We start from the raw sequence: 25,143 nt of genomic DNA, 5'->3' as shown, positions 1-25,143 counted from the left end.
CACCCACCCTAATCCTATACAACCTTCTCAAAGGTCTAGACTGGCAAGACAGCCTGACCCTTCCCATAGGGTAGACGTTTCTTTAGCTAAATAAAAACACAAGTTCATATGATTTGTGATCAATAGATTCTTTTCAAAGGCATTATTACGGAATTGGAGTAATTGGTATAAGATGTGATAAATAAAAATTCTGACACTGAAAAAATTCATAAAATAATTTAAACACTTAAAAATTTATATTAATTTACGTGTGTGCATGTTTTTCTAGATGTGTGTTTGGACACCACTTGAGGTCAGACGATGATTTGGAGCTTCAGAACTGGAATTATGTATGGTTTTGAGCCATGTGGTTGCTTGGAATGTAATCTAGGTCCACTGAAAAAGAAACAAATTGTTCTTAGCAACTGGGAACACAATTAAAAGAATCCTTTAGAATAATTTTTCATTCTGTAAATGTTCATAAAAATATTATGACATTTCTTAATTTTCACTGAACTTTCAGTATGCCTGCTATAACATTTTTTTATTTTATAACTAATGATAACCGCTATTAAAATTATTTCTGCTATTTTAGGACTGTTTCAAAGCACAAGAAATTTGTATTTGTTGCATGAAGTGACTAAACAGAGAAGGCACAAACCCCTTGAATAAAATGCATCAAAGTACACACAAAATAATTAGTGAGAAAAAGGAAACAAATTGTTTTTGCATTTTCATTATTCCATGTCACCAGGTTAAAATGATCTTTGAACATGGACATACTTCTTTTGAATTATTGCCTTAAGAAGAGTAAGTGAAAATAACATTATTGTTTAATTTGATCAGTCTTAATTTGTTTTCTCCTAAGGCTTGTTTTATATAATAATGTTACTAGCTTTAAAAGTAAAGGTGAATATCTGAAAGAAATATTCAAAAGGTAATTATTGAAAAGGAAGTAATTAACATTCTTTTAAATTAACATCCAGTATTTAAATTAAATTATATCATGAGATTAAGGTCAATTTAGTGTTTCCATTATACCATGCTCAAAACCTGTTTACAATAAATTATGATGTAACACAATTTTTATATGAAAGTTTAAAGTTAAAATGTTACTATCAAATTGTTTTCTTAAAATATGCTAATGTCATTTAAATATTTCCAAGGAACAGACCTTGGAGAGAAATGTATCAAATTCATAACTTTGATATAAGTCAGAAAGTCTCCCAAAAAGCAGAAACAGCAGACTGGGTGGATGGGGTGCTATTCTGTAACTATAAATTAGAGGTGTAGTAGTTGAGAGACAGATTTATGAGAAGACTGGCTGCAGGGTATGTTTTGGATTTCAATGTAACCCTAAGCAAAATTATAATCCCAACACCACTCTGAAACTGGATCTGAACCTTAGGAAACAGATCTGCCTGTAATGGAAGGTTGGAGAACTACTTTCAAGAGATGTATGGTATGTCATGGTATGTCAGAGAGTGAGGTTTAATCATTCTCATGTTATGCATGGAGTTAATGAATGAATTGAATACTGTATTGAACACAATACTGAAGAACCCTGGTAAGTACATTTTGGTATAAGGAACACCTGATTGAGTTGTGGAATAACTATATACATCAAGGATTATATAGAATGAGAAAATCAAAAAAAAATGATTCCATCATTTTTCTCTGCAGAGACAATTCATACAAGAGATGGAGCCTGGAAACCACACTACAGTGACAGAGTTCATCCTTTTGGGGTTAACAGATGATCCTACACTCTGTGTCATCTTCTTCATATTTTTTCTTGTAATATACATTGTTACCTTAGTAGGAAATTTCAGCATAATAAATTTAGTAAGAAGCTTTTCCCAGCTCCAAACTCCCATGTACATGTTTCTTAGCCATTTGGCTTTTGTGGACATTGGCTATTCCACATCAGTTACACCTGTAATGTTGATAGGATTCTTTGTACATGGAACAGCCCTCCCTGTGCATGCTTGTGAAGCACAACTCTGTTCTGTTGTGACTTTTGGGACAGCTGAATGCTTCTTGTTGGCTGCTATGGCCTATGACAGATATGTAGCTATCTGCTCACCCTTACTCTACTCTACACATATGTCTTCCCAAATCTGCCACCTCTTGGTTGGAGCCTCCTATGTGGGTGGCTGTGTGAATGCCTGGACATTTACTGGTTGTTTGTTAAGTCTGTCCTTTTGTGAAGCAAATCAGGTAGATCACTTCTTCTGTGATTTCTCCCCTTTGTTGAAACTTTCGTGCTCAGATGTCTCCATTATTGGAATAATTCCCTCCATCTCTGCTGGTTCCATTATTGTACTAACAGTGTTTGTCATAGCTGTCTCCTACATCTACATACTTATCACCATTCTGAAAATGCATTCAACTGAGGGCCGCCACAAGGCCTTCTCCACCTGCACCTCCCATCTCACTGCAGTCACTCTCTACTATGGGACTATTACCTTCATTTATGTAATGCCCAAGTCCAGCTACTCAACTAAGCAGAACAGGGTGGTATCTCTGTTCTATACAGTGGTAATCCCCATGTTGAACCCCCTTATCTATAGTTTAAGGAACAGAGATGTAAAGGAGGCCTTGAGGAAGGCAACTGTCAGAATATATTCATAGAATCTGTTCTTTGAAAAATTTTATGAATATTTAATTTATCTGTCACTTTCAGTGTTTTTCACATGATGCTTAAGTAAACATTGTATTTCTCTGTTCTAAATATTACTTCCAATCTTGTGCTTATTTGGATACTCTCTTGAAGTCTTTAAAATTGAATTTATAATAAATTTGGAATTTCTGCAGATATCAAGAAAATATTCTCTTTAAAAATCATGTACCAAACAATAATTCTCACTTGCTGTGTACCAGATCTATTCTAAATTCACTCTATATGCAAACACAGCAACTTGATGAAGTAATATCATTAGTTTTATTTTACAAATATCTTGCCCAATGATATAGTTACATTATCACACTCATGTTCAAAAGAATTTATAAGATTAATTTACCACAGAGAAACTGCTTTAACAAACTCCACGTCTACAATTAATTCCCACAACATATTTATTGACCTGGCATTAAAACTTCCTCCAATTCACAGATGAAAAATATCAGAAAGAGAATGGTTTTATGGAGACCCAAGAGTTTCTCCAGATTAGTGGGGATTCAAGTCTTTTGAGTACTTTTACTGTTAGGGATTTGCCCAATGTTAAACTGTGTCAATATTTTGGAGAGACTATGTGTGAAGATCATTTATGTCATACAAACACTGGGAAAAGTTTAAATCTTGGGAAACTTGATTTATTCCCATTATTTTTATTTGTAGGTAATTAAACTTATGATCTACCCAAATGGAAATTATTCATATTTCACTATTGAGTGAAATACGCAATATTTTTAGTGAAAGATGCTAAGCAAGGCTGAAAAGAAGCAAGGTATATTAAATACAGAGGAGTAATAGGTGCTGAATATGCATGTCATGTTTTTAATCTCCTGGTATAATGTCTTATTTAAAATATAGAAGAACTTAAAATAAAATTAGGCCTTCAAGATGGCTCATTGGTTAAAATGATCATGAAGATTGATGACCTGAATTCACACACACACACACACACACACACACACACACACACACACACACACACACCAAATGTTAAATTGAAAAATGTAAGAAAAATATAGGGAAAGAATATACACATATTGGAGTGCAAATTCCACATCTTCCACAATAGGCAGAGTACAAATATTTGAATTTCTGCTTTGGATAATGGCATAAAATTCCACTTCTCGTCCATGGAGAGGAGAACAATAGTCACATAGAATTATGTGAACTGGGAAAGATAGGCTGCGTCTCTGTCTTTCTCCAGGCAAGTATTTTGCATATCACCAAGAAACAAGATTCTTACAGTGCTGTTTGTGATGGTTCAGTTCAGCATGGCTGTTTACGGAGCATTTATTAAGCAACAAGTATTGTGTTAATAATACAATGACCAGGTCTTTATATGACTTCAAAGTATTTCACTATATTATAAACCCCCGTGTTTCCTTTCCTAGAGGTATTTTGGTACTTAAATATAACATGCATTTAAATGCACATGAAAATAGTAAACATTTTTACATGGGGGTAAATTTTTCTCCACTAGGTTTAAAAAAGATCACTTTCATAAAATAGTGCACACAAATCAAATACTACAATAGGCATAGATAAAAGCAAGATTAGGAAAATGGATATATAGGCAACACCATTAGAAATATCAGATTAGAAAAAGCAGGGTATGTGGAGAAATACATTTATGAAGCATTAAATATAGAGTGATAATATATAAAAGGAGTGGTTATTTTCTCAATGTGTTATAATCATACCTGTGATTGTCAAACATAGAGCCATTCTGTGAATATCTACTCAGTAATGAAAAAGACACAAGATGAGAAGTTGTTTGAAGACGGGAAGTGGTAACAGATGCTATCCACTGAATATAGGCTTTCAGAAGCTATAATTTCCATGTGAAGATATTTTTGTCCTTTTGGAAGTACTAAAAAGGCTTCATACAAGGTAATAAAATGGTTAGTTTTATTTAGAAATTATTAGCACCTTTAATTCCAGGAGATTGACTAGGAAGCAAAGTCTGTGCTACCAGATGTCAGAGATCATGTAAATCAGACCATGAAAATTATGTAGAGAAGTTATAAAATAGAAAATTAGATATAGAAAAATATTAGGAGACCAAAAATTTTGACTGTCAGATGTGATCAATCAAAGAGAAGGAGCACCACAACTTCCAAGGTATAGATATGGTGAATGGGTGTTATGATATACACTATTCTACTGTTGAGATTACCATAATAACTAGGAAAGCAGATGCTAATTATGTGTGAGTAAATTTGTTACTAATACCATGTCCATTGTTTTCATAGGAACAGACATTGTGAGATTCAAGACAAGGGTAGAGAGAAGAGTGATTCCTTAAATTCCCATAAACCAGTTATGTTCAATGCCTTATCCTTTCCTTTTTTTTTCCTGGATGATTCTTGGCACACCTATTATTTTTTCTATACTCCTTGTTTACATTGCATATGATTTCCTCTTTCCCAGTTCCCCCTCCCCAAAGTCCCATAAGCCATCTTCCCTCTGCCCATTTCCCTATCACTCCCTCCCATTTCTCTGTCCTGGTAATGCCCTACAATGTTGCATCAAGCCTTTCCAGCATCAGGGCCCTCTCCTTCCTTCTTCTTGGGAATCATTTGATATGTTAATTGTGTCTTGAGTATTCAGAACTTCTGGGCTAATATACACCCATCAGTGACTGCATTCCATGTGTATTCTTTTGTGATTGGGTACCTCACTTAGGATGATATTTTCCAGTTCAAAATATTTGCCTAAGAATTTCATGAATTCATCATTTTTAATTGCTGAGTAGTATTCCATTGTGTAAATATACCACATTTTCTGTATCCATTCCTCCATTGAGGGACATCTGAGTTTTTCCAGCTTTTGGCTATTATAAATAAGGCTGCTATAAATAGTGGAGCATGTGTCCTTATTGCATGCTGAGGAATCCTCTGGGGGTCCTCTGAAAGTGTCATGCCCAGTTGTCTGAGGAACCATCACACTGATTTCCAGAGTGGTTGTACTACCTTGCAATCCCACCAACAGTGGAGGAGTGTTACTCTTTCTCCACATCCTCGCCAACACCTGCTGTCTCCTGAGTTTTTAATCTTAGCCATTTTGACTGGTGTGAGGTGAAATCTAAGGGTTGTTTTGACTTTCATTTCCCTAATGATTAATGATGTTGAACATTTCTTCAGGTACCTCTCAGCCATTCGAAATTCATCAGGTGAAAATTCTTTGTTTAGCTCTGTACCCAATTTTTAATAGGGTTATTTGGTTCTCTGGAGTCTAACTGCTTGAGTTCTTTATATATATTGGATATTAGCCCTCTGTCGGATGTAGGATTGGCGAAAATCTTTTCTCAATTTGTTGCTTGCCATTTTGTCCAATTCACAGTGTCCTTTGCCTTACGGAAATTTGGAATTTTATGAGTCACTGATAAGTGGATATTCCCATTTGTCAATTCTTCATCTTAGAGCATAAGCTATTGGTGTTTAGTACAGGAACTTTCCCCCTGTGCCCATGTCCTCAATGGTCTTCCCTAGTTACTTTTCTATTAATTTCACTGTGTCTGGTTTTATGTGGAGGTCCATGATCCATTTGAAGTTGAGCTTAGTACAAGGACATAATGGATAGATTTACAATCTTCTGCATGCTGACCTCCAGTTGAACCAGCACCATTTGTTGCAAAGGCTATCTTTTTTTCACTGGATGGTTTTAGCTCCTTTGTCAAAGATCAAGTGGCCATAGGTGTGTGGGCTCATTTCTGGGTCTTCAATTCTATTCCATTGATCTACCTGCCTGTCACTGTACCAAATACCATGCAGTTTTTATGACTATTGCTCTGTAGTACTGCTTGAGGTCCGAGATACTGATTTCCACAGAAGTTCTTTTACTGTTGAGTATACTTTTAGCTATCCTAGGTTTTTTGTTATTTCAGATGAATTTGAGAATTGCTCTTTCTAACTCTATAAAGAATTGAGTTGGAATATTGATGGGGATTGGATTGAATCTGTATATTGCTTTTGGCAAGATGGCCATTTTTACTATATTAATCCGGCCAATCCAAGAGCATGGAAGATTTTTCCATTTTCTGAGGTCTTCTTCAATTTCCTTCTTCAGAGACCTGACATTCTTGTCATATAGAATTTTTCACTTGTTTGGCTAGAATCACACCAAGATACTTTATATTGTTTGTGGCTATTGTGAAGGGTGTCATTTCTCTAATTTCTTTCTCAGCCTGCCTATCCTTTGAGTATGAGAAGATTACTGATTTGCTTGCAATTTTATAACCAGCCACTTTCCTGAAGTTGTTTATTAGCTCTAGGAGTTCTCTGGAGGAGGTTTTTTGGGGGGGGGGTCACTTAAGTAGACTATCATATCATCTGCGAATAGTGATAGTTTGATTTCTTCTTTTCTAATTTGTATCTCTTTGACCTCCTTATGTTGTCTAATTGCTCTAGCTAGAACTTCAAGTACTATATTGAAAAGATATGGAGAGAAGGGGCAACCTTGTCCAGTTCCTGATTTTAGTGGGATTGTTTTAAGTTTCTCTCTATTTAGTTTGATGTTGTCTTCCAGTTTGCTGCATATTGTTTTTACTATGTTTACATATGGGCCTTGAATTCCCATTCTTTCCAAGACTTTTAGCATGAAAGGATGCTGAATTTTGTCAAATGCTTTTTCAGCATCATGAACTGACCATGTTTTTTTTTTCTTTGAGTTTGTTTATGTAGTGGATTGCATTGATGGATTTCTATATATGGAACCATCCCAGCATCCCTGGGATGAAGCCTGCTTGTTCATGGTGAATGATCATTTTGATGTGTTCTTGGATTTCATTGGTAAGAATTTTATTGAGTATTTTTGCATCGATATTCATTAGGGAAATTGGTCTGAAGTTCTCTTCCTTTGTTGGATCTTTGTGTGGTTTTGGTATCAGTGTAATTGCAGCTTCATAGAACGAGTTGGGTAGTGTTCCTTCTGTTTCTATTTTGTGAAATAGTTTAAAGAGAATTGATGTTAGGTCTTCTTTGAAGGTCTGATAGTATTGTGCACTGAAACAATCTGGTCCTTTGCTTTTTTTGGTTGTAAGTCTATGACCCCTTCTATTTCATTAGGGGTTATGGGACTGTTTAGATTATCTATTTGGTCCTGATTTAATTTTGGTATTTGGTATCTCTCTAGGAAATTGTCCATTTCATCCTGATTCTCCAGTTGTGTTGAGTATTGGTTTTTGTAATAGGAGCTGATTTTTTTTTAATTTCCTCAGTTTCTGTGTTGTATGTCCCTTTTCATTTCTAATTTTGTTAATTTGGATACTGTATCTGTGCCCTTAGATCAGTCTGGCTAAGGGTTTCTCTATCTTGTTGATTTTCTCAAAAAAACAGCTCCCTGTTTTGTTCTTTGTATGGTTCTCTTTGTTTCTACTTAATTGATTTCAGCCCTGTGTTTGATGATATCCTGTCTTCTAGTCCTCTTGGGTGAATTAGTTTCTTTTTGTTCTAGGGCTTTAAAGTGTGCCATTAAGCTGCTAGTTTATACTCTCCAAAGTTTCTTTTTGGAGGCACTCAAGGCTAGGAGTTTTCCTCTTACCACTGCTTTCATTGTGTCCCATAAATTTGGCTATGCTGTGCCTTCATTTTCATTATATTCTAGAAAGTGTTTGATTTCTTTATTTCTTCCTTGATCAAGGTATTGAGTAGAGTATTTATCAGCTTCCTTGTATATGTGGGCTTTCTGTTGTTTTTGTTTCTAATGAAGACCACTCTTACTCCAGAGAGAACTGATAGGAGGCATTGGATTAGTTCATTCTTATTTCTGTTGAGGTCTATCTTGTGACCAATTATATGGTTGATTTTGGAGAAGGTACCATGGGGTGCTGAGAAAAATGTATATTCTTTTGCTTTGGGGTCAAATGTTATATATATATATATATATATATATATATATATATATATATATATATATATATATATATATCCAATTGGTACAAAGCTTCTATTAGTTTCCCTACATCCCTGTTTAGTTTCTATTTTCCTGATTGGTCCATTGAGGAGAGCAGAGTGTTAACATCACCCACAATTATTGTGTTAGGTGCAATGTGTGCTTTGAGCTTTAGTAAAGTTTCTTTTATGAATGAGAGTGCCCTTGCATTTGGAGCATAGATGTTCAGAGTTGAGAGTTCTTCTTGGTCAATTTTTCCTTTGACCAGTAATAAATGTTCTTCTGTGTCCCTTTTGATGACTTTAAGTTGAAAGTCAATTTTATATGATATTAGAATGGCTACTCTGGCTTGTTTCCTGAGGCCATTTGCATGTAAAATTGTTTTCCACCCTTCTACTCTGAGGTAGTGTTTGTCTTTGACAGGGGTGTGTTTCCTGTATACAGAAAAATGTAGGGTTGTCTTTATATATCCAGTTTGTTAGTCTATGTCTTTTTATTGGGGAATTGAGTCCATTGATGTTAACAGATATTAAGGAACAGTGATTATTACTCCCTGTTATTTTTGATGTTATTTTTATGTTTGAGTGGTTATCTTCTTTTGGGTTTGATGAAAGAAGGAGCTGCCTGTGCTGTCCATCTGGAAGTGAAGATGGTGGCAGGGAGCACCTCCAAGTGATGATTACTCTGCAGGGAAAATAACCCATGACAGGGCTGGCACACAGACCACATGCAAAGATTACCAGGATTTGGATGCATGCAGAAGCCCAGAGGACTGTGTCCCAAGCAATGTTAAACTCCGGATATCTCTGCGTACCTGGTGTTGCCTGTCCTGTCCATCTAGGAGCAAAGATAGCAGCTGGGATCCCCTCAGAGTGTCGATTTCTCTGCAGGGCAAATTATACACGAGAGTGTTGGCATGCAGATGACACGCAGAGCTGCCCAGGTCTTGGGTGCAGGCAGAAGCCTGGAGGTCTGTGTCCCAAGTGATGTTAAACTTGGGATATCTCTGTGTACCTGGGGCTGCCTGTGCTGTCCATCTGGGAGCAAAGATGGTGGCAGGGAGCCCCTCCAAGTGCCCTGATCCTTTCTTTTTTAAGGATTATTTTTACTTTTTATGTGAATGCCTGCTGCATAAAGAAGACAGAAGAGTGTTTTGAATCCCCATGACTTGGAGTTGTAGATAGTTGTAAGCCACAATGTAGGTTCTGGGAACTGAACTCAGGTCTTCCACAAGCATAGAATGTGCACTTATTCACTGAGCTGTATCTACAAATTATCTAGTCTCACATTCTACTCCTAATTCTATCCCCTTGTGTATTTTGGTCTGTTTAATCTACTTCATTAGTTTCTTTTCTTTTTCAGTATGTGTGTGTGTGTGCGTGAGTGAGAGAGAGAGAGAGAGAGAGAGAGAGAGAGAGAGAGAGGGAGGGAGAGGGAGAGAGAGAGGGGGGGAGAGGGAGAGGGAGAGAGAGAGAGAGAGAGAGAGAGAGAGAGAGAGAGAGAGAGAGCACTTACGTGACTTGGTTTTATTCCTTTGACAACGTAGGTCATAGGGTCAAGGCCGGATTATCAGGCAAGGTGACATTGACTTTTCCTTTGGAGAGTCTTCTCCATATTAACAACTCTTGTGTTGGGAGCTGTATACTTATCCCTTCTTAGAGCTTGTTACTAGTCTTTATCACTTGACAAACACCTCAGAATATTGGGTAAATTTTTAAGATACTTCTGACTACATGAGACTTTAGAACTTTAGTAATACAACCACCAAATTCCTGAACGTAAAGACTAGCTTCTCAATTAACATTGGATCTGTATGTCTGAAGTTCAATGGAATGTTTAACTATTTTTTGAATTTTACATTAGTATTATCTGAGCTTTGATAATTGGGAGATAATAAATTAATATTATCTCAGCTTTGGTAATTGGGAAATAAAAATTAAAATAATTAACTAATATGAAACAATAATTTATATATCTGAAAAATTCTAGTTCTTTCTTGACATGTTTGAAGATAGTTTAGGAAGAAGAAATGGAAAAGGTATAAAAAACTGTCATCTGCTTTCATGAACTCAAATTTTTTCAAATATTTTGGCAGGGATTGCAATTGATTCATTGGTAGATACAGGCTAACCATTGAAACATTGTATCTAGATGTTGAATATTATCGAACCAAGTAGATACTAAAGATGTTACTGAATAAAATAATTCTGATGAAATTGATACTGCAATACATAGTAGACTAGAAGTAGACTAACAAAGAATGAAAAGTTTCAAACTTAGAAATGTGGTGGAGAAGAAAAATAGAACTGATATGAGGTGGCAAAGGTAATTGTAGCAAGGTAGTGGAGGTCAATAATTTTAGCTTGAGTAAGCTATCAATGAAAATGATATTTGAGCAGAAAATGAAGAAAGTTGTGTATATATGGAGAATGGACAAAACACTGCCAGATGGATAATAGCAAGAACACTGATCCTGATAATCTTAAGAAAAAAGCAAGTAAGGGTAATTCAAGAAAAAACTGGGAAGACAGAGAGTATCTGAATTCTATTTTGAAGTAGATGAATGAATTAATATGTTAAAGTAGGAGTAGCCTATAATGACCATGATTTTATATATCATATTGTATTATAGGAAATTTGTCATAGGACTTCTACAAGCTAACCAATGTGACAAGACATCCCTCCTGCTGTTATAGTAGCACAGATGTCATGGGAGTAATCAACTACTTTCTGAATGGAACTAGGACAAGATCAGTAAGATGAAACCAACACCTAACACTATATTAGGGCTTAAACATGTTCTGGAGAAGTGATAGGTCCTAGGGAAGATTCCATAACCATTATCCAGCTAACTGGACATAGTATTAAATCACTTATAATGGCTTATCATTATACTTATAGATTAGTACATTTCCCAACTAGAATTAGCACAGCTTCTTTTTGCAGTAGATGGTGATTAACATATAACTTGTCAATGCTCAGAGAATTGAAAACTGTAGAATATTCAGCTCTAAATGGAACAGCTAATTCACGTTCTATTCTCTCCAAACTCAAGAATCATTATGAAAGGGAAGATTGCAAGGGGCAGAGGTAGTAGTTGACTGCAAAATACATAGTTTTGAGGAGACAGCAGAATGCTATTGATAGGAACTCATGGTAGCTCTGTTAGAATTTATAAATTCAAAGCAGATAAAATGTTATAATGTGTAGAGAAAATGTCTACAAATTCTATGCCCAGTTGAAGAGTTATTGGAAAGTAGTATCTGCCAGATGAAGAGAAATTAGCCTATGGAAGGCAAATCATGGTTCAGAGGATTCCTATACAACTAAGTTTATGCAGGCAGCACAAATATTATTTGTCAAAATAAAAGAAAATGGAATTGGTAGTGTAGGAGAGGAAGCTATATTGAGAGGTGTTGGGGATAGGATGGGACATTATCAAAATACAATGTATAAGAATCTCAAAGACATAAAATTCAAAAAAAGAAATAACAAAATATCTATATATACTATAGGAAAAATGAGGGGTATAAAGATTAATAAGGCAGATAATAACCAAAAATAAGATGGGGTCACATGAGTCTTGGGTGACTGCCATTGATTATCTATCTATCTATCTATCTATCTATCTATCTATCTATCTATCTATCTATCTATCTATCAGTCGATCTATCTATCTATCATCTATCTATATGTGTGTATGTATGTGTGTGTGTTACAACATAATAGATTAAGAAAATGTTTTCTTACTAAGCTGTCTCTTTAGAGCACCCTTAATCTCATTATTCCTGAGGCTGTAGATGAGGGGGTTCAACATGGGGATAACCACCATGTAGAACACAGACACTACCTTATTCCGGTCAGTGGAGTAACTAGACTTTGGCATCACATAAATAAATGTAACAGTTCCATAGAACAGAGTGACTGCAGTGAGGTGGGAGGTGCAGGTGGAGAAGGCCTTGTGGTGGCCTTCAGTGGAGCTCATCTTCAAGATGGTGATGAGGATATAGGTGTAGGAAATGGCTATGACAAACACTGTGATGATAATAACTGAGGCAGAAAAAATTGAAGTAACAACTACAGAGACACTAATATCAGAACAGGATAGTTCCACCAAAGGAGCAAAATCACAGTAAAAGTGATTGATTCTATTTGATCCACAAAAGAGAAAAGAAAAAAAAGAAACCATGGAAAGGAAGCATTAAGAAACCCTCCTATATAAGATCCTAAAACCAACTGGATACAGGTTTGTGTGGACATTTTGATGGAATAAAGCAGTGGGTTGCATATGGCTACAAAACAATCATAAGTCATGGTGGCCAGAAGGAAACATTCAACTGTCCCAAAGAAAGCAGCTGATCCAAATTGTATTGAACATCCAGTGTAGGATATGGTGTTTTTCTCTGCCAGGAAGTTGAAAAGCATATTGGGTGTGACAGAAGATGAATATCCCATGTCAACTGATGCCAAGTGGCTAAGGAAAAAGTACATGGGGTGATGGAGCTGGGAAGAGACTCTGATGAGAAGGATGGTGCTGAAGTTCCCAGACAGAGTCACCAGGTAGATGGACAGAATGATGGTGAAGAGAATGACTCTAAGGACTGGGTCATCAGTTAAACCCAATAAAATGAACTCTGTCACTTTAGTGTGGTTCCAATCCTCCAGGAAAGCCATGGGCAGTGTAACTGTTGCCAGATCAAGGCTGTAATGGATACAGTACAAGAAAGTATTTATAAACAGTTCACTTGATTTCATTTAATACATTCACAAAGAACATTAGAAGCTAATATATATTATTCAAAAATTTTATCAAAATGGTTATTTTCCAAAGTGTTTTCACTGTTTGTGTGAAATAAGACCTTTAAAATTGTTTAAGCAGAAGCCTTAGAAATATGTAATAAATAATATTTACCCATTGTTTACATTCATTTGCAATAAAACATACTTAATTATCATTAAAGCTGTAGATTTAAAATCATCAGACTTTGCCTGGTGAGACAGCTTTTCACATAAAGGTTCTCCCTATAAATTCTGACTCTTGACAGCCTGAGTTCGATTGCTGGTACTAATATGATGGGAGGTGAGAAACAACTTCTGAATGTTGTTCTTTGGCATGTACACATGGTATGTTTCCTGCATCATTTTCTTCATATAAATGAACAGATAAATATACAAGTCTTAATAACATAGATTTATTATAAGTGTGACAAAGAATTAAAATGCAAAAGCATAGAATTCTTTAAGGAATACTTAACTCTTTGTTAAGTTTTATTGAATGCTTTCTACATTACCAGTACAGGATTTAAAAATTTGTATGTTTCTATTTTCCATTTCCATAATCCATTAATATATGTTACTGTTTTTATTTTGAAAGAAAAGTCAGTTTTAAGTTAAGTAGCATACATAAAAAGTGACAGAATTATGGGGCTGAAGAAATGGTTCAGTGATTAAGAATCCATTTTGACTTGTAGAGAACCTGGGTTTTATATTTTCAGCACTCATACAGTTTCTCATAGAAGTTTGCTATTCCAGTTATGGGGAACCAATACACTATTTTGATCTTCAAATGCACTAGTCATGCATTGCATGTATTTCCATATGTGTACATGTAGAAGATAAACATAAACACAAATTAAAATATCGTCTTTAAAAAGAGAATTTTATATACAAAAGATAGGCTTAGTCTGTTCTTAATAGTAACCACACTCCAAATGAAAGGTGTCAATGCACTTGAGAATACATAGAAATTAGGGAGATATAACATAGTAACATTTCAGCTTTCCCACATTAACACATTGAGAGGCTCTATGTTGGTGAAACTGATCACAAGTCTATCATTTCTCTAAGTAAGGTCATGTCTTGAATTAATTTTTAAAAAAAGATAAATTTTTTTGTTAGAACTGAGAAGCTGAAGAGAGATCACACTAAATAACAAATGCAACTTTCTATTGTAATCTCATTAAATATTTAAATGATTCTAAGTAGATCATCACTCTTTAAAGAAATTTGAAATAATAAATTTATTATTATATATAATATGAATATTTAACGCATTATGATGCACTTTTCATCAAGAAACATTTCTTTCCCAATGTCCCAGTATTTTGTATATTGTAATTTGATGTATTAAATTCACATAATTTTCAACAGAACACACTGCTCAATATATATCTAGAATAAAACATAGGTTCAATAGGTTTAGAAGGTTCACCTAACAAAGGGCAGATCTCTCTCATCTACCAAATTCTATATTTACATCTCCATTTTTCCACAGTGATACCTGTTATGTTAGAGTATTCAGTCTGTACACAAAGTATGACTTTGCACATGATATTCCCTATATGTAAGCCACCAAAATATTTCAGTTAGTGCACATTTTAGCTTTTTGGATGAATGCTATGTGTGTACACACTTGAAGGTCATGTTGTTTTCTGATCCTACTAAGGAATGAGTAAACAAAAGTGTTTGAAAACTTACTTTTATGCTTGATCATTTTGGATAATTTGCCTATGAAATATGTGATTCTATAAGACTGGTTGTTTTGTTCTTTTACAGAATTGCTTGAATCCATGTGACTTGTTTCTCTACCATAATTCACAAATCTCAAAACTTAATGTTAAAATGTGTAAATCTCAAAACTTACCTCTTCAATCAAGCATTCATTGTGAAGTAATAAGCTTAAAGTTATTATAATTTTATAGCTGCAAAGCTGTCTCCATTGTCATCATTTGTTTCTGAAAATAAGTCCCCACATAGGCACTGGATTCCAGTGTGAATTTAAAGCACCAGGGATCATTATCTTATTCCCAGTGAGTACTAAAGTATTCATTTTACACAACCAGAACTAATTTTCAATGAATTTCTTAATCTTAAGTAATGTCTTGTTTTCCTCTTTAGGTGAGTATTGGTCTACTTTTACTTGCTAAGTTTTGGATGTACATTATAACAAATTATCTTAGGTAGAATGAACTTCTTGTTTATTTTTTATTTCTTTAATTAAGGTGTACCAGTTTTTTATTATATTAGTTGTTGATATAACACACATCTATTAACAACTATTAGGTATTTTGATGAATATAGAGAACCATGAGATTCCAAAGTTGAATAATTATTTGAGACATTCACAACTTTTATAGGAAAGTGTATAAAAATTTCTACCTAGAAAATAGTATATCGAAAGAGGTATGGACATTTTTTTAAGAATTACTAATTCACAATTTATACCTCAAACATGTGACAGCCGGTCTCAGATTTCATGCTATGAAGGTGGATAAAAGGCACAGTGATCCTCCACAGTTAGATCACCTTTTCCATACCTCCATTAAGTTCTATATTGTACCCTTGATATCACCTGACAAAAGTGCTTGAACAAAGAACATCAGTCAATTTTGACTGACGTTTTTCCTGACCCTGTTGTCAGAGAAGAGGCAGAGGCATAGTCCTCACCAAAAAATTCCTGGTCCACAAGCCTGGAGTTTAGATTGGTGAAAGACTAGAAAGTTACTGTTTCAAAAATATTAGAAAGTCAGGACCAACAGTGACATTATCTTCTGATCTTCATATGTACACTATGACATACAGTCACCTGAACTCACATGAACTCAGACATACATCATACATTCACACATAACACATACACAAACACAGACACATACATGAATGCAGGCATGCACACACACACACACACACACACACACACGGTCACCTTTTGCAAATGAAAGTTAAGAGAGGCTGAATTTATACTACTTTATGAATGTATTCTTGGGTCATGTCAGGGTTAGTATAAATTCATAATTCAGGTCAGATTGGATAGTAGGATGTATGTTTTATATGACTGACTCCAATGAGGTTTCTCAGTCATATATGGGGGAATTGTTCCTTCATTCTTTTTGCTCTAAAATATGTGTTGAATATTTGTTATAGTTATAGGAACTAGATAAACACTGAAGATAGCTTAATAAAAGTGAAACTTGTAGGAAATTTAGATGTCAGTGAAGTCACTAGACCATATATGCACATATTAAATACAGAATATGGCAAATGGTATAAAGAAACATTCCTGAGATTGAATTGATATTTTATTCAGAAGCCCCAGATACCATGCCATCCCAGCACCAAGACTGACTGCATCATCATGATTTTTTTTTCCATCGGGGCATTATTTTTTTAATTGATATATTTTTATTTACATTTCAAATGATTTCCCCTTTTCTGGGTCCCCACTCCCCACAAGTACCATAAGCCCTCTTCCCTCCCCCTGTTCCTCCATCTACCCCTTCCTGCTTCCCTGTTCTGGAATTCCCCTGTACTCTTGCACTGAGTCTTTCCAGAACCAGGGGCCACTCCTTCATTCTTTTTGGACATCATTTAATTTGTGGATTACGTCTTGGGTATTCAAAGTTTCTAGGCTATAGCAGCCCTATTTGTAGTAGCCAGAAGCTGGAAAGAACCTAGGTGTCCTTCAACGGAGGAATGGATAAAAAAAAATGTGGTATATTTACACAATGGAGTACTATTCAGCCATTAGAAACAATGGATTCATGAAATTCTTAGACAAATGGATGGATCTGGAGAACATCATACTAAGTGAGGTAACCCAGTCTTAAAAGATAAATCATGGTATGCACTCAACCATCATGATATTAAAGTCAAGGTCAGACATGTTGATTCTCATTAAGCAGTCCCTTTGATTCGATGTCATGTAAAGTATAGAAGCAAGTCTTCTGCTCCAACTCTCCTAACAGTTGCCTTTGAGACTGATGTGAAGCTGCACCTACTGCCTTATTTATCATTAATTTCATATTTTAGGTCACATTTCCCAGTATATTTTGATTTTAATTAAAATATAATTATGCCACTTCCCTTTCTTTCATTTCTTCCCTCCTCCCTCCACTCCCTTCTACTCCTTCTCAAGATGATGATCTTTTTCTTCAATTTTTCTTATTAGGTATATTTTAGTTAGTAAATATATAAACATAACCTCTGCAGTTTGCTTAAGGTTTCTTCTGTGTATATGACTTCAATGTTGACCATTTTGCATTTGATAATTAATTAGAGAGCTCATTTTTGGAAGTGATTTATTCTGCCTCTAGCAACACATTGTTCAACACCTGGGAAGTCGTACCTGATATTAGCAATCTATCTGGGTATCCTGGGTAAGTGAAGGTTATAATCTCCTACTATATGAGGTTATGAACCTCCTACTGCCACTTTACTAGATCAACATAACGTAATTCCTAACAGCATTTTAAAGTGTATCCTTGTACCAACAAATAGGTGAAGCTATCATTCCATATCAAAGAACATTATCTTTGTAACATAAGACTATCACAGAAAACCACAACTGATTAAAATACAGAGATCAAATTATTGTAGAGCACCTAGCTCAAATATCTATAACACACATGCTCTGAAGGCTAGATGAACATCTTGAAAGAGGGAATAGAAATATTATAAGAAACAAAGGATTAAGTCATCTGTACATATATGTCTTCTGGAAATTTAGAGAATATGTACTCATAATACCAACTCAAAAATATCAGTTTAGATAAGACCTGAACAATGATAATATCAATAGTAGTACAAAGTACAAAGGAGAATCTCAAGCAGTCCCACTTATAACCATTATTTTAAATTAAATCTTGACAGTTTCATATATGAATAAACTACTCGTATTATTTCTACCCCACACTTCCACCACTTCCTCATTTTACCTCCCAATTCCCTCTCAAATTTCTAACTTCTAAATTATTGTTTTACACACACACACACACACACACACACACACACACACACATACACACACTGCTGAGTTCATTTAGTTCTGCTAATAAGTATATGTAATTAAGGAAGGATGTAGGAGACTACATACTTCTTATGAGCTTGTCCCTGGACAAGACTGATTCTCCTGCTTTAGTAGCCCATTAATTGCCTAAAGTTTTTCAACTAGGTCTAGGGCCTGTGCTGTCATGTCAACTGTTACTGACATTGTTCAGTTCTAGTTTCTTATGTCAAACTGTTGAGATTTCACAGGTGTCATTTTCTTATTATGTCTAGAAGACACCAAGCATCCTTGTCTTCTGGCTCTTATATTCTGTTGTCCCCTCTTATGTGATGTTCATTGAGAATTAGGTGTAGCAGTTAAATTGAAGATATATTAATTGGGAATTAACACTGTATGGCCAGCTACTCTCTGAATTTTAAGCAGTTATTTTTTGTCCAAGGAAGCTTCATTGATATCTTGTGGGGATGCTGTAATTATTGGAGAATATAACAAAATCATCTTGGTCACAGACATATTGTTGTATGACTTTTAGGTAATAATGACAATATATCTATTCATCCAAAATATGGCACTGACAAGTGACCAAAGAAACTATTTCATCCCTGCATTACTCAATGAGTTTTTTGACTTGACTTACATGAGTACTGGTGTGAAGTTGATTACAGGAGCTTGGCTGAATGAAAGCTCCAATACTGAACTTCCACCCCAGCATACAGAATGACTCATGAAAGCTCAACTCTTGTTATTTCTTATATATCTTGCACATAGTTTGCCTAGCCAGTCTTCTCCCTCATGGAAATAATACTGCCTGTAAAACTTTGGGAAAGGGTCTTATGGATCTTGGTTTTTGAACTTCCTGAGCCTTATCATTTTGTATACACCACCAGCTTTGAATTATTGTATTATTTCCCAGGTCTTAAGAACTTTTGTTCCCCCTAAATGGTATAGTTCCATTGGGAAGAAATAACTACACAACATTCCAACACTCCTTCTAGAGTTCACATTTTGTATGTCCCTTGTGGAATATTCTCTGAGGCTGAAGTTAGTGATATTGATGGAAGTGTTTCTCTAAAACCATCCAGTGACCATACGTTGAAAAAGCCTTAATCATACCATGAAATCTTTTTTTTTTGAGCAATCCTACTTATATATTAGTTGTAAAAATTTACTAAGACTATGCTTTTCAACTGTTGTATAGTACAGAAAACCATTCTACTAATCCTTTCTGATAAAACTTTGTATGGTCGACTCCATTAAATTCAAACCTATTTCCTATTGATATAATTTGTTTGTGACTGTGATAGACTTAAATGTATACAAAATTACTATTTATTATTAGCACAATAAATATGCATCAACTTTAAACACTTAAAGGTTATTTACAGAAAAGGTGATTCTCTTTATTCAGTCTACTTAAACACAGATTTGATAAACAGCAAGTAAATGTCTAAGCATTTGCCCATCTACTTAGGGAAGAAGTTGTCACTAGGAAGATGCAGACTATGGAGGTTATCCACATATGAGTAGATCAGAGGTGTATAGATGACTAAGCCATTATTGGCCATAGAAGCCAGCATGAAGCTCCTAGATGAACCAAATGTCACTACAGAACACAGTTGATATATACAGCCAGACACAAAGATAAATGTGAGAAAGACCTTCAGCATGATGGGTGTGACTGATAAGGAGTACCCAATGTTTACAAATGCCAAATGGCTGAGGAAGTAGCCCATGAAGTTGTGGAGATGAGGGTTGCTTCTGATTAGCATGATTATGCTCACATTGCCTATTAAAGTGTCTGAGTAAATTGCTAGAAACATGACAAATGAAATGTAGCAGCCTCTGATAACACCAAAAGAATCAACTGTTATAATCGTGTTGTTTCTTGGTCTCATCTGTGACAGGAATACTGCCTCTGGGCAGGGGGCATAATCCAGTCAGCTATTACACTGGAATAGAGTATTGTCACCTACTGTGTTCACAGCTGCTGTATAATGCAAATGACAGAAATAAAGATACTGTATATAAATTTCAGGGAGAATGTTTTCATGTACAACCTCCCTTAAATGTTAAACTGATAAGTATCAATTGATGCATGGACAGTAATCATTAGTGCTCTTTTAAAAAATTTTGTAAGACATGATTTGTGCCTCATGATGCTAGTTTACATTTGAATGATGAATAAAAAATGTGAAACAGAATTAAATGTTTTTTTTCACAAATTCATTGTCAGAAACCATACACACAAGCACTTACAGTTAGAGTGACAGACAGGCACAGACATATGCATACACATACACATCCCACACATGTCTTCAAACCATGTGCTCCATTATCTACAACATTATATTTTTCATTTTGTTAAAAAATAATGAGTTTATGTTCACTGCACGAAGTCATCAGTTTCATGACAGTTTTATTCAAGTATTTTATCCACTTTGACCATATTCCCCTCCATTACCCTCACCACATCTTTAATCTTCTACACATTAACACCCTTTCTCTTCCTAATTATTCCACCATTTAAATCTATGTCATATACATAAATATGTATTAAATCTTACTACCTCTAATAATAGCATATGTGTGTTTCATGAGCAATAGTAAGTCATGTTGTAAAAAGTATGATTTTTTTTATCTCTAAAATTCATTGTCTTCCTTAGGTGATACATGATACAAATATGAAATTTATTAGTGAACCTTAACATTTTAAAGAAAATATATGCATATAGCAATATCAAAACTAAAATGATCATTGTATAGCATAGATGCAAGATGTTAGACAGAATTACCATAACTGGCTTAAAAACAGAGGCCTGTGATCCCACACTTGATCTTAGCCAAAAGGCCAAGAAGCAATGGCCTGTGAGCCCAATCTGGCTTTGGTACTAACAATTAATGAACCCCCTAGAAGAAATATATTTCTTCTCACCTTTGCTTTACTAAAAATATGACATCTCATAATACTCTTAATTTTAATATATTTAATGGATGTGTTAGCCATAGAAACAAATGTCAAATTAATTATTAATATCTTTAAGAAGATTACCACTAATATCTAATATATTAATGAGAAACATATATCCCTGTACCAGTGCAAAAACAAGATATGAGTTTGTAACAACAAACACACTGAGAATTAGAATGGCTGTAGATTAGATACTGGAATCCATGGTTTAGTGACTTTTTATTTAAATTTTTTTATTCGATAATTTTTTATTTACATTTCAAATGATTTCCCCTTTTCTGGCCCCCCACTCCCTGAAAGTCACATAAGCCCCCTTCCCGCCCCCTGTTATCCCACCTACCCTTCCCACTTCCCTGTGCTGGTTTTGCCTTATATTACTACAGAGTCTTTCCAGAACCAGGGGCCACTCCTCCGATCTCCTTGTACCTCATTTGATGTGTGGATTATGTTTTGGATATTCCAGTTTTCCAGGCTAATATCCACTTATTAGTGAGTGCATACCATGATTGATCTTTTGAGACTGGGTTACCTCACTTAGTATGATGTTCTCCAGCTTCATCCATTTGCCTAAGAATTTCATGAATTCATTGTTTCTAATGGCTGAATAGTACTCCATTGTATATATATACCACATTTTTTGCATCCATTCATCTGTTGAGGGATACCTGGGTTCTTTCCAGCTTCTGGCTATTATAAATAGGGCTGCTATAAACATAGTGGAGCATGTATCTGGTGTAGGATACCTGTGGCTATTGTGAAGTGTGTCATTTGGAGTTGAGCTTAGTACAAGGAGACAAGGATGATCAATTCGCTATTCCTTAATATCTCTTAACATCAATGGACTCAGTTATCCAATAAAAAGACATAGACTAACAAACTGGATAAGGAAACAGGACCCTATACATGGGCATCTCTCTCTTTAAGTTGGGAAAGTTTTCTTCTATAATTTTGTTGAAGATATTTGCTGGCCCTTTCAGTTGTAAATCTTCACTCTCATCTATACCTATAATCTTTAGGTTTGGTCTCCTCATTGTGTCCTGGATTTCCTGGATGTTCTGGGATACAAGCTTTTTGCATTTTGCATTTTCTTTGACAGTTGAGTCAATGGTTTCTATGGTATCTTCGGCATCTGAGATTCTTTCTTCCAGCTCTTGTATTCTGTTGTTGATACATAAATGCATGCATATGTGCATATGTACATATTCTATATATGTTCCACATATATATCCCATATGGAATATGTTCATTTTTCTTTTTTGGATTTGTTTTTTTTTCAAGACAGGGTTTCTCTGTAGCCCTGGCTGTCCTGGAACTCACTCTGTAGACCAGGCTGGCCTCAAACTCAGAAATCCACCTGCCTCTGTCTCCCAGAGTACTGGGATTACAGGCGTGTGCCACCACCACCCAACTGGAATATGTTCATGAAATTGCATAACTGGTCAATTTAAAATCCATTGGGTAGATGAACAATGTGAATATACTATCAGGAGTTGATGCTACAGTTTGGAGTCCAACGGCATGCTAGAGGCAGAAGAGGCTCTACTTCTCAAAGCTTTTAGCTGATCCCCCCAAAATGTTCACACTGAGAGATATTGTGCCATATTCAATGAATAGTAGCTGCTAATTACCACTCCATATTATTCAAAGCTTACTTGCATTGCTATTGTATTAAACATCTGAACACTGCATTGTGTCAAGTAGACATATTAAATTAGCCATTTTATTGGAATGATTTATCATGAAGGAATTCAACATAAAATAGAGACACTGGCAATGAAAAGTAGATCAATATTGCTCTCAATTCTATAAACTTTCTGAAAAAAAGTAGAAACACAAAATGGGGACATAGAAAATATTTTTATGCTCCTAAATAAAGGAACTGATTCAACAGTTAGGGTTCCAAGTATAAGGAAATAAGTTAGGAGAAAAATAGAAATAAAATGATATTCACTGTCATAGAGAGACTAGTAAGGACAGAGGAGAAATTGAATATGGCTTTTAGGTAGAAGCATATAGACTATACCACTATCATATTTAAATTCCACTATCACAGGTAAAAACAGAATGTTTCCTAGGGCAACACATTGTACTGTATCATTTCATTGCCCTCATATGGGACACCCTTCCCACAAGCAGCCAGTGTTGGCACAAGAGGACTAGAAGATAATCTAGTCATAGGACTGGATCTAGTACTTATGAGTGTGAAAGACCCAATCAAATAGATGATTCTACCACAAAAATCTCCACTAATTTTACTGTCTTATCTGTTGTAATTTTATCACTTAGTGTACTCGTTTTTGCTTATAGTTGCTATAGGATTATATACTTAAGGGTAGTTGCTATAGAAAATAGGCTGAGGCTTTAAAAACATACAGTCAATAGTTTCTACATACCATAAAACCATTTTAAAATATGATTACAATTAAAAATGTTTTTATCATACATTTTTGTGTAGAAAAAGTTTGGTTATACTTGATATTTATTAAATATAACTTACTATGCATATGACTTACTTTGCAATGTACAAATATTCACTCTGTATATTGCTACCAAACTTCCACTTTTTAAAAATATGTGTGAAAACATGTACTTCAACCAAAATTCCCAGTTGCCTTTTAATATTATTCATTTTATATATCACTGCTATACAAAGTGTGGCAAAATAATGGATTGTCAGACATCTTAAGAAGACATTTTTTTACCAAGATATTTCTTTAGAGCATCCTTAATCTCATTACTCCTGAGGCTGTAGATAAGTGGGTTCAACATAGGGATCACCACCATATAGAACACAGACACCACCTTGTTCTGGTCTGTGGAGTATCTGGACTTTGGCATCACATAAATGAATGTGATTGTTCCATAGAACAGAGTGACTGCAGTGAGGTGAGAAGTGCAGGTGGAGAAAGCCTTGTGGCGACACTCGGCAGAGTGCATCTTCAGGACTGTGATGAGGATGTAGGTGTAAGAAATGGCTATGACAGACACTGTCATCATAATAACTGAGCCAGAAAAAAATGATGTTACAATTTCAGAGACATTGACATCAGAGCAAGAGAGCTCCACCAAAGGAGCAAAATCACAGTAAAAGTGATTGATTTTATTTGGTCCACAGAAGAGAAAAGACAAGAAGAATAAGGTGAAGGAGGAGGCATTAACAAAACCCCCTATATAAGATCCTACAATCAATTGAATACAGACCTGTGTGGACATTTTTGTTGAATAAAGCAGTGGGTTGCAGATTGCCATAAACCGATCATAAGCCATGGTAGCCAGAATGAAGCATTCAATTGTACCAAAAAATGCAGCTAAGCTGAGCTGGATGGCACACCCAAGATAGGAGATGGTACTTTTCTCTACCAGGAAGTTGAAAAGCATATTGGGTGTGACAGAAGATGAGTAACCTATGTCAACAGAAGCTAAGTGACTAAGAAAAAAGTACATGGGTTGATGGAGCTGAGAAGAGACTCTGATGAGAAGGATTGTGCTGAGGTTTCCAGACACAGACACCAGGTAGATGCAAAGGATGATGGTAAAGAGGACGACTCTAAGGACCGGGTCATCTGTTAAGCCCAATAAAATGAATTCTGTCACTGCACTGTGGTTCCCATCCTCTTGGAAAGCCATGGAGCAATGTAGTTTCTGCCAGACGAAGGCTATGAATGAGACATACAGGAATGGAATTTATGAATATGAGGCTGCCTTTCCACTTACATATAGATAGAAGCTATCACAAAAATATGTCATTCAAAATATGCAATTGATTTATTACATTAGACTCTCAGTGTTTGCATATTTATATGTATGGATTCTTTTTAAAACTTCAAAATAAAATGCTGGATA

General features: G+C 35.2%; 2 protein-coding genes and 1 pseudogene across 2 annotated transcripts; 1 reads left to right on the top strand and 2 right to left on the bottom strand.

Annotated features, from left to right (window-relative positions):
• The first annotated feature begins 1,671 nt into the window (after positions 1–1,671).
• Positions 1,672–2,613, top strand: LOC127679847 (olfactory receptor 491). Its single transcript, XM_052175448.1, has one exon. The coding sequence runs from the start codon at positions 1,681–1,683 to the stop codon at positions 2,611–2,613; it is 933 nt and encodes a 310-aa protein (XP_052031408.1). The 5' UTR covers positions 1,672–1,680.
• Positions 2,614–12,278: 9,665 nt separating this feature from the next.
• Positions 12,279–13,222, bottom strand: LOC127679837 (olfactory receptor 492-like; annotated as a pseudogene).
• Positions 13,223–23,982: 10,760 nt separating this feature from the next.
• LOC127679827 (olfactory receptor 493) lies at positions 23,983–24,927 on the bottom strand. The gene has a single exon (XM_052175436.1). It carries the CDS (start codon positions 24,925–24,927, stop codon positions 23,983–23,985), a length of 945 nt encoding a protein of 314 aa, XP_052031396.1.
• Between the last annotated feature and the right edge of the window lie 216 nt (positions 24,928–25,143).

Source organism: Apodemus sylvaticus, chromosome 1 (genome assembly GCF_947179515.1).
Source record: "Apodemus sylvaticus chromosome 1, mApoSyl1.1, whole genome shotgun sequence".
Classification (NCBI taxonomy): domain Eukaryota; kingdom Metazoa; phylum Chordata; class Mammalia; order Rodentia; family Muridae; genus Apodemus; species Apodemus sylvaticus.
This window is presented reverse-complemented; position numbering and strand designations above follow the sequence as displayed.